This window comes from Capricornis sumatraensis, chromosome 22 (genome assembly GCF_032405125.1).
Source record: "Capricornis sumatraensis isolate serow.1 chromosome 22, serow.2, whole genome shotgun sequence".
NCBI classification, from domain to species: Eukaryota; Metazoa; Chordata; class Mammalia; order Artiodactyla; family Bovidae; genus Capricornis; species Capricornis sumatraensis.
In genome coordinates, this window is record NC_091090.1 from 38,729,757 (window position 1) to 38,742,895 (window position 13,139).

General features: G+C 37.7%; 1 protein-coding gene across 1 annotated transcript; it reads right to left on the minus strand.

Annotated features, from left to right (window-relative positions):
- Nucleotides 1-276: 276 nt before the first annotated feature.
- Nucleotides 277-8,774, minus strand: LOC138069361 (prolactin). Its single transcript, XM_068960627.1, has 5 exons — nt 8,747-8,774; nt 5,828-6,009; nt 3,472-3,579; nt 1,097-1,276; nt 277-468 (listed from the first exon to the last, which is right to left on the minus strand). The coding sequence occupies exons 1-5, from the start codon at nt 8,772-8,774 to the stop codon at nt 277-279; spliced, it is 690 nt and encodes a 229-aa protein (XP_068816728.1).
- Between the last annotated feature and the right edge of the window lie 4,365 nt (nt 8,775-13,139).

Sequence of the window (13,139 nt, forward strand, 5' to 3'; positions counted from 1 at the left end):
TGGAATGTCAGTTTCTGCTACTTGTGACAAAGTTTAATCAGAACTTCTTTCTCTCGATCATAAGGAAGGATTTTCATTTGATTGTCTATTAAATGAAGATAAGAAACATTGACAAAATTGCCGTCTTAGATTTTGACATTTCTGCAGAGTCTGTTTTTATTTAAGATGAAACCCATTAGAGCCAAGCATGCATTAAAAAGCTATAAAGCTCAGAGAAGTTTGCTAGGGAATGGATCATTAAGAACCATCTCAGAAATGGATAGGATGAATGTGGGCTTAGCAGTTGTTGTTGTAGATGATTCTGCAATTCAGGAGCTTAAGGTAAGTGTCAATCTTGCTTGAATCCCTGCGCAGGCAGTGGAGCAGGTTGTAAAAAGCAGAATGACGTGCATCTTCATCCTTAGTTTGCAGGGATGGGAGTCCTGACCACACAGGGTAGGGCTCAGTCTCTTTGGCTCCAGGAATAACCTAAGCATCCAAAAGATAATGACTTATTATGAGTTTTAGTAGTATTTGCTCATCTTTGTTCTTTCTAATTATCAAATTAGTAATTGGGGAAGATACATGAAAGATTCTACACTTGGATTTTGGAGTTAATGTATCAGATATGTGTTAGTAATTTATTAATAAAAACTAAAAGCAGAACTCAAGTATTAGTTTGGTTTTGACTTTCTCTTTTCTTCTCACTCTCATCCTATGGTTTGAGGAGGACAGAGGAAGAATACAAGCTGAATTTCAGTAGAGGATATCTTTGGATATTTTGAAGAAAACATTTATCTTGCAAATTGTATTCTCTAGTTCTCTTATCCTTGAAAATATTTCAGCCACCTGTACCCAGGAAGAGGCAAGATTTTGGTGTAACTGTGCAATTCAAGAAAGACTATACCTGTCAAAAATTGCTGTGGAATTCTAACTCACTTACAATAGAATCTATCACTATGAATGAACAGATTCTTGCTTTGTGTAATACCAGTCTAGAAAAAGAAGGTCTGAATTGTGTTCTTGCACAGTGAGATAGTTCAAACCTATTCCTCCTTAAAGAAATCACCTCTCTCATTCATGAGGATAGCAAGGAAGATTTCATGAGGCTGCTCACCTGGCCAAATATCATCTCCATGCCTTCCAGAAGTCGTTTGTTTTCTTCCTCAATCTCTATGGCCCTCGATAGGATAGCATCTGGGACTCCTTTCATACCCCGCACCTCTGTGACTAGGTGATACAGAGGGTCATTCCAGGAGCGCAGCAACCCAAGAATCAAGCTCATAAGGACCTCATGCTAAACAACCACAGGAAACAATCTCATTAAAATAAGCATAATTCAGTGGATTTGGTAACAGGTGATCTTTGCTCAGAGTAGAGTGACTGACCTGAAAAAACTCCAGGTTTTTCCTATATGTATTGAAATTTTTTTTGAAAGTTGCAAAATTATAAAATGTAAGCTATTGGTTTATACTTTCCTGAAATACTTAAAAATCTGATTTTAGTAACCAATGTTTTTGATGAGTTCTAATTTATAACACAAAGAATTTTATTTTTTCCCTCTGAAATTCTACCATCCACTCAGTGAGTTCTTTTGTATTTGAATGCTTTGCTTGTCTGGGGAGAGAAATCTAAGTATTTCGCTGGAACTCAGTATGTGCCTGGAGTACCTGACCCAGGAAAGAAGGAATCCACCTGTGCTCACCTCATTTTCACCCAGTGATTCATTCATATGAATGAATCAAAGTATTCATTAATGTATTTTTAGTTTTTGATTGGTAGTTCCTTTTATGATATTAGAACAAAGAGGCAATAAAGAAGATATGACATTCCTAGCCACACTTTCCTCAATCCATCCCAACAGCCCCCAAGCTGATATCAGAGCAGTCTATTTTGTTGACATGTGTCTAGGCAGGAAATGGCAGTGTTGTCTTTATTAACAGCATCAGTGGGATTCACAATGGAGGGTTTTGCCCCCTAGTTCACTACTACCAGGACTGGACATGAAACTCCCAGGGGCTGAGCATCTCTAATTAAAAATGCTTGATTTCTTGATGGCCATGAACTACTTCAATGGTACAGGAAATGAACAGCAGAGAAGAATCAAACAGGCATTGCAATAGAAACATGATGGGTTGTGAGAGTAAGGGAGCTGAAATAAATTCAGACTCTAGGGTGAGTGGCAGCATGGTTTTCCTGGGGGCATTGTAGCTTAAAGATGAAGACTGAGAGCTCTGAGTTAGAAGAAACCCAGAATCACTGCTTACTACCTGTGTGACTGGTGCAAATTCCACTATTTTTCTGAGTCTCAGTTTCCATATTACAGGAAGTGTAATAACGGTCACTGTGCTGCAGGAATTTTCGTGAGGATTAAACATAGTAATGAAAAAAAAGCACTTTGTAAATTGTATGGCAAGGTAATAGCTCTCAACAAATTTTAAATTTATTTTAAACTCATTTTAAAAGTCCTCCTCTTTTTTCTTCTTGACCTTCTTCCTTCATTTTATCATCCTCATTTTTAAGGAGATTAGCAGATGGAAAAAATGCTGGTATCACTAAAAAGCTGTAGCAAGAGAACAGATTGTACTTTAGGGGAGATGCATGTCGAAATATTTTAAATAATGTTAGCACTGTGGTTACCTCAGGGAATCAGAAAGGAGCGATTATAATGATAAGAATTTGGACCTGGGATACATGATTGAGGCTTATCAGTAGATGGTGAGGTCATCAGAACAAAGGCAATCATCACAGCCATGAGAAGCAAAAAGTAATATTTTTTAGGACCCGTTTTGAGGGGAGACTTATAATTAAAAATAAGAGGTAATAGAGGAGTCAGTCAAGAATGAAGTAGGAGTAGAAGAGAAGTAGAAGAATCAGGTGAGCCTTGAAAGGCAGAATTGGTGGCTCAAGTGGTACAGTGTAGGAGTGACTCCCATGTAGGAGTCACTAGTATCAGGGAATACTCAAAACTGGGGTTGTGTTTCTTACATATCCATGAATTTTTTAAATCTATATTTTAAACATGGACATTCCATTCATTTCATGTTTTCATACAGTATAATGGCTGCAACCTTGGATATAATGCATTGGTTGAACTTATGTTATCTGCATGGACAATTTATAGATCTGTTATTATTTTGCTGTTACAGATCTTTTTTTTTTTTTTAATCTTCAGACCAGCTTTATTTTATTTTATTTTATTTTATTTTTTTTATTATCTTTAGATTTTTTTTTTTAATTTTAAAATCTTTAATTCTTACATGTGTTCCCAAACATGGAGGTGGGAGAGGGGTTCATGTTACAGATCTTTATAGTCACCCCTTGATTTTACTCATATTTCATCAACTGCATAATGCAATGCCTCTTTGATTATTTACTGTTTCTTCACCTTTCTCTGCATATCCAGTTACCATTACCTCTAATAACCTGAAGCCAAGTAACATCAGTGCACTGTCTCACTTGTTCTGGTGAAAACCCAAATAAAAGACTCACGTGGGTCTGTTGGGCTTGTTCTTTGTCTTCAGGGGTAGGAAGGGAGGAGGTATGGCAGCTGTTGAGGGCCATGGTAATGAACCCTTTGCCCTGGGCGTACCGTCTATCCTGGAAGCGATCAAGCAAATTCAATTTGTTAGGGTTGTTTGGGCATTCAATAAATGAACCTTTAGCAGAATATTAACACATTTGATAGATGAATAATGTTTTTAATGAGGGTCACGTAAAAATTGAACGTAATTCTTTTTCCTACTTTTTTCTTTCCATTATCTCTGAAAACAGTTGCTTGTCATCTAAATTCCAACCTCTTTCCTTCTTTTTTTTCCCTTGTTTCATTTCATCCTTCCCGTAGTTACTATTTGGATAGCAAACACTAAAAATAACCCAAATATGAAATAGTAACTGCTTTATCAAGTATCATCTTTTTTTAGTATTTGAACCAAATATAGTGCATATGTATGATAACTATATAGACATTTAATCTCTTGTTTACTTTGGGTTGGAACCAATATACTCCCTTAAAAGAAGATATATAATTATAACCTTTGTTTGACTAATCTGAATCCACAAACCTAAAGCTTAGTATGCTTCACAGATGCAGAATACAGTGTCGTTGATGATGAGAAAATGGTAAGTCAGAAAAACATGGCATAAAATTTTTGAAAATAGTAAGCAATGGACTGAGAAGGAGAGTAGAAATAACTAGCTAACACATTGATAAAGAAAACCTAATCTTTAGCCAAAGTTGTGAACATGTAAAGAGATTACTTCGAAGATCTGGAAAAAAGATGACAGTCAAAAATGGAAGATGAAAGGAAAACTAGTGAATAAAAAGAACTATATGAATGTAATAGAAACGTTGAGCACCATTTTTTTTCAGTTCTCTGCTCCACTGTGGGCCCCTTGAGTGACATAAAAGAGTATACAACTTTCAAAGTAATTTCATCAGAAAGAGAATAATTTTGTTTCCAATTATAAACCAGGCATTCTATTGTAGTCATAAACCCATATATTGCACATCTTAGAATAGTAATTTGTAGCATTTAAAAAACTATCATTATTTGTTTTCATTACAGGAATTCAGCTCTGTCTAATATGTCCCATCCACCCAGTTCACTGAAGTGCAGTTCCCATTTATTGGCTATTTACTGTGTGCTGGGTGAAGAATGCCCAGAGGGACACTGAAGGACCAGAAAATCAAGATGCTTCTTTTTCCCAGCCCCACCTAAGAGTGCTTTCTGTTGGGTACTGTTATGAACTGAATGTGTCTCCCCCAAATTCATGTGTTGAAGCAAAAATCTCCAAAGTACTGTGTTTGGAAAAGGGCCTTTATGAAGACTGTGTGCAAGCTACGTCGCTTCAGTTGTGTACCACTGTTTGCAACCCTGTGGACTATAGCCCTCCAGGCTCCTCTGTCCATGGAGATTCTCCAGGCAAGAATACTGGAGTGGGTTGTCATGCCCTCCTCCAGGGCATCTTCCTGACCCAGGGATGGCACCTGTATCTTTTATGTCTCCTGCATTGGCAGGAGGGTTCTTCCCCAAGAGCGCCACCTAGGAAGCCCTTACGAAGACTGACAATGAAAGTGAAAATCACTCATTTGTGTCCCACTCTTTGCGAGTTCATGGACTATACAGTCCATGGAATTCCCCAGACCAGAATACTGGAGTGGGTAACCTTTCCCTTACTCCAGGGGATCTTCCCAACCCAGGGATCGAACCCAGGTCTCCCACATTGCAGGCAGATTCTTTACCAGCTGAGCCACAAGGGAAGCCCAGAAGATTATGAAGATTAATTAAAGTTAAATGAGCTTGTAGGGTGGAACAATGATCCAATACGTTTAGAGTCTTTATGAAGAGAAACACCAGAGAGTTTTCTCTGTTGTCTCTGTGCCTTTTCCTCTGTTTCTCTTCCCTTCCCACAACCCTGAGAGGACACAGAGAGAAGCTGACCTGGGTAGGCAGAGCCCTTAGCAGAAACTGACTTTGCTGGCACCCTGATCCATGACCTCCAGGCCCCAGAAGTGCAAGGAAATAAAGTTCTGTTGTTTAATCCACTGAGTCTATGGTATTCTGCTCTGAGAGTCCAAGCTGACAAGCACAGGTGCTTTAAATTTATTTTGGAAACTTCACAAATAAAAGCAAATTGACACAGGTATGTCACTCTTTAAGAATCATTGAGATTTCATGAAACGCCTTTTCTTCAGTTACCACATCTTATGAGCTAATATCTTATTTGACCTAGAAGTGTATCCTTTGAAGTTTGGCTGATGCAGCCTTCTTGTTTAAAGGATAGTATAGCCCAGTCACTTACGCAAAGGTTTCTTCTGGAAATAAGCAAGAAATACAGTACTTACAAATTCATTGAACATTTCCGAGGAGAGGTTATGGACGTAGTGGGACACCATGACTGCCCGGTCAAACAGGTCTCGAAGGGACACCTGGCAGTTGCCAGGCCCATTGGGACAGACGGGGGTGGAGACCACACCCTGACACAAGAGTAGATTTGACACCACCAGCAACAGGAGCAGGCGGGACCCTGCATAAATAAAACCAAGACTCGCTCTGAGATGATGTATTAGCCCAAGGTTAGCAAAAGCCATCCTGTCCAGGAAGGCCTCATCTCTCCCTGTTGCCCTGAGCAGGATTTTGTGCTATAGCAGCTGGGGTGGGGAAGCAACACCTTCCACTGTGTAAATTTAGATGGATGATGATATTTGCGCAGATATACAGTTGCAGAAGTAGGTTACTCCTTGCATTTCTGTATTGCTCCCAGAAGTGCTCCTGTGCTCTGCAAACATTTGGAATTTAAATTAATGTGAGTCAGAGTGTTTAGGTCATTCTCCTACAATCGTTTAATGTCTTGGGATTCTCTGCAGATTCTCAGCAGCTTGTAGGAGTTCGTAATTTTTTCACTGTACACTGACTAATGCTTGCATTTTAGACACTGAAATGGCAAGAACAGCACATTTGATCTATATGGTTTACCATCACAGTGGGTCAGAAGAAACACATGACTGCCTGAACCCTATTATTGAATACAAAGAGAATTCTCAGAGAAAAAGGATACTGCATCTTGGATCTGCTAGCTCAACTTAATAACCCCATCCGTTTCCTTGATACTCTGCTAAAAGCTTTTAAAAATGTGTAAAATTTTTGTTTCATGATAATCCTCTGAGATAGCCTTGGCCTTATTGTTGTTGTGCATAGCTAAGTCCCAATCTCTTTGTCACCCCATAGACTGCAGCACTCTAGGCTCCCCTTCATTCATTATATCCAGCAGTTTGCTCAAATTCATGTCTGTGATGCTATTTAACCATCTCATCCTCTCCCGCCCACTTCTTATATTGCCTTCAATATTTCACAGCATCAGGGCTCTTTCCAATGATCTCTATTATTATCATCAGATTTTATTAATAAACAATGACTTAGGGCAAGTGATTTTCCCCCAAGCCCCATGATTAGCAGATGGAGGCGACTGGGGACCACACTGTCACCTTTTCACTTCCTCATGTCACAACACACAGGCAGCTGGGCTCTTGGTTTGCAGGTGTGTAACAGGGACCACATCAGTAGCTGTGATGACCCTGTGCTTACAGCGATCATTGTCGTTACTAGTAGAGAAAAATATTTTGCCTTTGCATGACAGCAGTGACCCTAGAAAGATGATTTTATCCACTCATTCTGCTCTGTCTATAAAACATTCATTTTTAAAGTCTCTACAATTAGCAGAGACAATGTAGTCACCAATTTACTGTCTCAGCAAATGGGCTGATATGAACCACTAACATAGCAATAACTTACACTTTCAAAAGGAAAAAGGCAATGATTTAAATCATGTTTAAGTTCAAACTGCTCCAAATAAAATAAAGAATATAGAAATATGTTTACCAAAAAAATTCCTTTCCTCTGGAATCTTGAATAAATGTAATTGGAAGTGTCCAAGACAAAACGAGGCAAGGGCTAAAGATTTAGGGTGAAAAAATACCTAACCCTCAACACCTGAAAATACCTAAAAGACTATTTAGTATAGAATGTAGTATAGAATGAACAACGTTTTAGTTGCAAAATAATAATATCAATATTGTGAGATAATTCATATAACAGGCTTTTAATTCTTCAAAGCTAGATTTCCAAAGAGATTATTTTAGGTACTTTACAGTCATGTAACACAGCTGATTAAATGTTTTATCTACAAGTATAAATCAAAAGTACTTTACAGATAGAGAAATTAGAATATTGGTTCTAGGAAATTCATAACTGGATAGATATTCTTTAACTCTGACTACATTTATCTGAACCTTTATCATCTGAAGGATTTTTTTCCCACAGCCTAAGATGAGATAAAAAAGAAATGTTTTTGTTGTTTATAAAATAAATTTTGTAATTAGTTTCTTTGTCTTACAATTTCTTTTTTTTAATTAATTTTTATCAGGATATAGTAGCTTTAGAATATTATGCTAGTTTTTGCTGTAGAGCAAAGTGAATTAGCTATACGTATACATATATACCCTCTGTTTCGGATTTCCTTCCCATTTAGGTCACCAGAGAGCACTGAGCAGATCTGTCCATGCTATTACAGTAAGTTCTCATTAGTTATCTGCAATTTATTTTTCTAGCGAATGTCAACCAAGAAAGTAAAGGCGATTATTGTTACTAGGCTGTGTTTTCTTCTAAGATTAAACCCAGATTTAATCATCTGGATTAAACCCAACAACAAAGTATTGTAGGAGACAACTCTGCTGTCACTGTCTGTATTATAGCTTCAGAGTTAAAAGTTTCATCAGACTGATGCATCTTAGCCACACCACATACGAATCCTGGTAGCTAGAAAATGTTTGTTTCTACCTTCTGGAGTTGTGATAAATAGGACTCAAAGACACTTTTGGTCTTATTCTGGTCTAAGGTTTCTCAACTTTGACATGATTGGCACCCTGAGCTGGATAAGTACTTGTTCTGGGGGCTAACTTGCACATTGTAGTATGTTTAGCAACATCTCTGATCTCTGCCCCCTGGGTACCAGTAGCACCCCTGCCCCATATTAAGACAACCAAAACCATCTCCAGACATTAACCAAATGTCTCTGGAAGACATTCCTCCATTCAAGAACCACTGTCCTATTGTGCTCCTATACAATTGACTTCTAGAGCAGGATTAGCTAGTTCTTCTAAACTCTGTAATCCTGAAACCTAAGAGAATATGTCCTCAAATTTCAAATTAATACCCCCATTGGAACATCGAAAAAACCCAACAACTCCACAAGCTGCTGTACATACCTTTCTGCGATGAACCTTTGCTGTCCATGGTGGTGATGATTTCAAGAAACACACTTCACCAGGAAGCTCTCGTCCTATAGCTTTCTCTTCCCCAGATGTTGGCTTTATAAGGCTTTGATATCTTCATGAATATATTTAATCAGGCATTCCCTTCCCTTTTGCCAGTCATTTATTTCCATCACTGAGATTACCCCCATAATTTCAAACATTGAATGGTATTCTATTTCTTATTCATATTCAGGAAGACATGCTGACCAGAAATGAACATGTAGGAAGGATTTTGATTAATTAGACTGAAAGGAAATGAGAGAGATAATGATGGTGAGATCTAGAGACTAGTTTGAGTTAGAGGAACTATAAAATTATAGCAGTCATTTGTTGTAACATTTACCTTTATTTCTCTGCAGTTTCTTGAATATAGCATTATCTTTCATTTAGGTGTCTCATGTATTATCAAAGAGTATTTTTTTCTCATTCAAAATTGCTGGCTGAAGTCAAGATTTCAAAATTTACACACAAAATACTAAGAAATATAGAATAAGGATGAGTAAGTAAGATTTTCAGTTCCTGTTATACTCTCAATACATTTTCCTCATTTTTTTCTTGATTTTTACACATTCTGTCTCGTCCTTTCTAAAAGGATATATCTCTGTGGTAAAATGTGCATTTTCACATAAGTCTTTTGATTTTAACATGTATATAAAGTTACATTTTTCATCCCCAGTTTACAGACTGAGAAACAGTGGGATGGCAAGTTTAAAGGATATAGAAGTAATTAGTCAAGTCAGATGCTGAAAGGTTTATTATAAGAGGAATCAGGAGGGATGTGAAGAGGGCTGGAAAATGAATCCTCTAACATACATTGCCCTCTCTTCTACAATGAACACAAAAGTCACCCCTAACTTTAGGGAGTTCATACTGGGGAAGTGACACAGTGGTTTTCAAGGACAAACACACACACACAAACACACAAACTCTGGTCAATGATGCAGTAAAACAAAATTCTAAACAGTCATGTTCATTTTCCTTAAGGATAAGTTTACACAAACTGTTATTAACTTATGATAGCTTTAATTATCTAATCTCAAGCCACTCTAGGGCCAAGGTGACAAAAATTTATCTTTCATGGGCTCAAAATTTCCACTTGCCTTTTAGAGATTTCCTGAATGAAATGACTGTAATGAATATAAACCAAGTTGTTGATGACTTTCTTTAATTTTTAAGTTCATGCATCTCAAGCAGCCTGTGACCTTTAGTTTCAATTCTACCATATGTCTCTCAGAGTAAATTGACAAGTGAGTTGTATTAAGAAAATAATCTCTTTTTATTGCATTCATGTTTTCTATAGTTTCTCCTCCTCTATTTATGCTGTAGCAATTATCCAAGTGTATTTATGGGGACTTAGAAATCTTAACAAAGACTAATATCACTTAAAAACTATCCTCCATGTTGATGTACGGCAAAACCAACACAATATTGTAAAGTAAAAAATAATAAAATAAAATCTGGAAAGAAAAAAAAAAAACAACTATCCTCCTAACTTCCTTAGCTTAAGCAATACTGATATTGCATCAAATGAATCAAGTATGATGCTATATAGACTCCATCAACTTTAAGCTGGGTCAAAATTCCATACTGTCATGCTTGGTATCTGTTTTTCCCTGGACAGTGAAAGTCTGAGTTGTTGAGAGCAGTGCCATTTGTAAAGAAATTAATGCTGCCCCAATTTCCCCTCCTGTCCTGAAACTTAATAATAGGAAAATCTGCCCTATGAATTGACAACTTAATCTTAAACTTCAAAGGTGCTGCACCTTTTGTAGATAGCCAGGAAAAAAGTAATTTTAAAAGCCTAAGTTGTTTATTCAGTGGAGGCCAACTGATCTATTTGATTCCAAAGAGGTCCATATTTCTGTGTAAAATTTCTTGTGTGCTTTATTGCTGCTTCACAGCCCTATATTTCCTGTTAAAGGGATACTACGATAGCTAAATAATGCAAACTGCTGCTGCTGCTAAGTCGCTTCAGTCGTGTCTGACTCTGTGTGACCCCATAGACAGCAGCCCACAAGGCTCCCCCGTCCCTGGGTTTCTCCAGGCAAGAATACTGGAGTGGGGTGCAATTTCCTTCTCCAATGCATCAAAGTGAAAAGGGAAAGTGAAGTCGCTCAGTCATGTCCGACTCCTAGGGACTCCATGGACTGCAGCCTACCAGGCTCCTCCATCCATGGGATTTTCCAGGCAAGAGAACTGGACTGGGTTGAAATAATGCAAAAGGCTTATTTTATATAAAAAGTCATAACTGTCTTATCTTTCTTTTTCATATGTCACTGCCTACCCACCTTAATTTTTATATGTGCTGTTTTGCAGATCTTCCTCTTTATCCAAACTTCCCATTACATTAGAGCAATCAAGAAGTTCACTAAGAATGGACTTGTCTGTTTCTATTGACAAATATTCATTCATTGCCATTTTGGGGCTGACAGTTTAGGATTAAACTTGGTGATTGATTTCTGTCAAGTGGCTGAATAAATAGCTCAAATAATGCTCAATTCTCCATGATATTTTTAGTTCCTAAAACTAACAGATATATTTGCCATCCTTTCTAAAAGCCTCTAATAGTAAGTAACATCAGGTTGGATTTCATCCCTAATTAGAAACGGAGCTTTACACGCTCTTTATATTTTCTTTTGTTCATCTATTTTTAAGACTGGAATAATATTTTTTTTCTTTTTTCCTTAATGACGTAGAAATATTTAAAATACTTCACATAACTTGAAAGTTGTCTGGATATAGTATGAAATATTAAAGAGCTAAAGAAGTTTAGGTGGTTAAAACATCAGAATAAATAGATCACAAGGACATTTCAACTTACACTAGAATGAATTGTCTTTTTTCATTATTATTTTTGATTGAAGTATAGTTGACTTATAAAATTAGTTTCAGATGTATAATATAGTAATTAGATATTTTTAAGCTATGATCCATACAAAGTTATTACAGTATAATAACTTTGGCTGTATTCCTTGTGCTCTATATTACATCTCTGTGACTTATTTATTTTATAACTGAAATAAATAATATTTTGAGTTTGTACCCCCAAGTCCCCTTCACCTGTTTTGCTCATATCCCTACACCCTCCCCTCTGGCAACCACTAATTTGTTCTCTGTATCTGAATTTGTTTTTGTTTTGCTATATTTGCTCTGTATGTTTTCACTTATATGTGGAGTGACGGTCTTTAATTTGGAAATGACTACAGGCATAGTGTTACGGATTGAAAAATTTCAAAAGATCAGATAAGTTGAATCTGGGATATGCTCATTGTAGTGCGTTAGCAAGCTAAATGACACACCCACCAATGCCATGACTGAGGCCAACCATAAAAGCTCAAAAGTGGACAGTGGCCCAATTCCTGGAAATCTGCCCCCTCTCCAAAATAGCTGGAATAACACTCCCACTCTTTAGCCTATGGAATTACCCAGACCATAAGAATGTACCAGCCCATATTTCATGGCCTCTCACCTTCCGAGGGGGCTTCTCAGGTGGTGTTAGTGGTAAAGAACCCATCTACCAACACAGAGACATAGAGATGTGGGTTTCATCATGAATCAGTAAGATTCCCTGGAGTAGGAATTGGCAACCTGCAGCAGTATTCTTGCCTGGAATAGTCTATGGATAGAGGAGCCTGGCTGGTTACAGTCCTTGGGGCTGCAAAGAATCAGATATGACTGAGCAACTGATCACATAACACAGCACCTTTTGAGATGGCCCACTGTGTTGCGTGTGCTTCTCTCTAAATAAATCGATTTCTCCTCTTCAAAAGAAAATCAGATAGGATATGTGTTGTTTTTGTTTGTTTGGGTTTTCTGTTTTATTTTATTTTCATTTTTATTGTAGTATAGGCATGAAATTAAAAGACGCTTACGCCTTGGAAGAAAAGTTATGACCAACCTAGATAGCATATTGAAAAGCAGAGACATTACTTTGCCAACAAAGGTCCGTCTAGTCAAGGTTATGGTTTTTCCAGTGGTCATGTATGGATGTGAGAGTTGGACTGTGAGGAAAGCTGAGCACCAAAGAATTGATGCTTTTGAACTGTGGTGCTGGAGAAGACTCTTAAGAGTCCCTTGGACTGCAAGGTGATCCAACCAGTCCATTCTGAAGGAGATCAGCCCTGGGATTTCTTTGGAGGGAATGATGCTGAAGCTGAAACTCCAGTACTTTGGCCACCTCATGTGAAGAGTTGACTCATTGGAAAAGACTCTGATGCTGGGAGAGATTGGGGGCAGGAGGAGAAGGGGAAGACAGAGGATGAGATGGCTGGATGGCATCATGGCCTCGATGGACGTGAGTCTGAGTGAACTCTGGGAGATGGTGATGGACAGGGAGGCCTGGCGT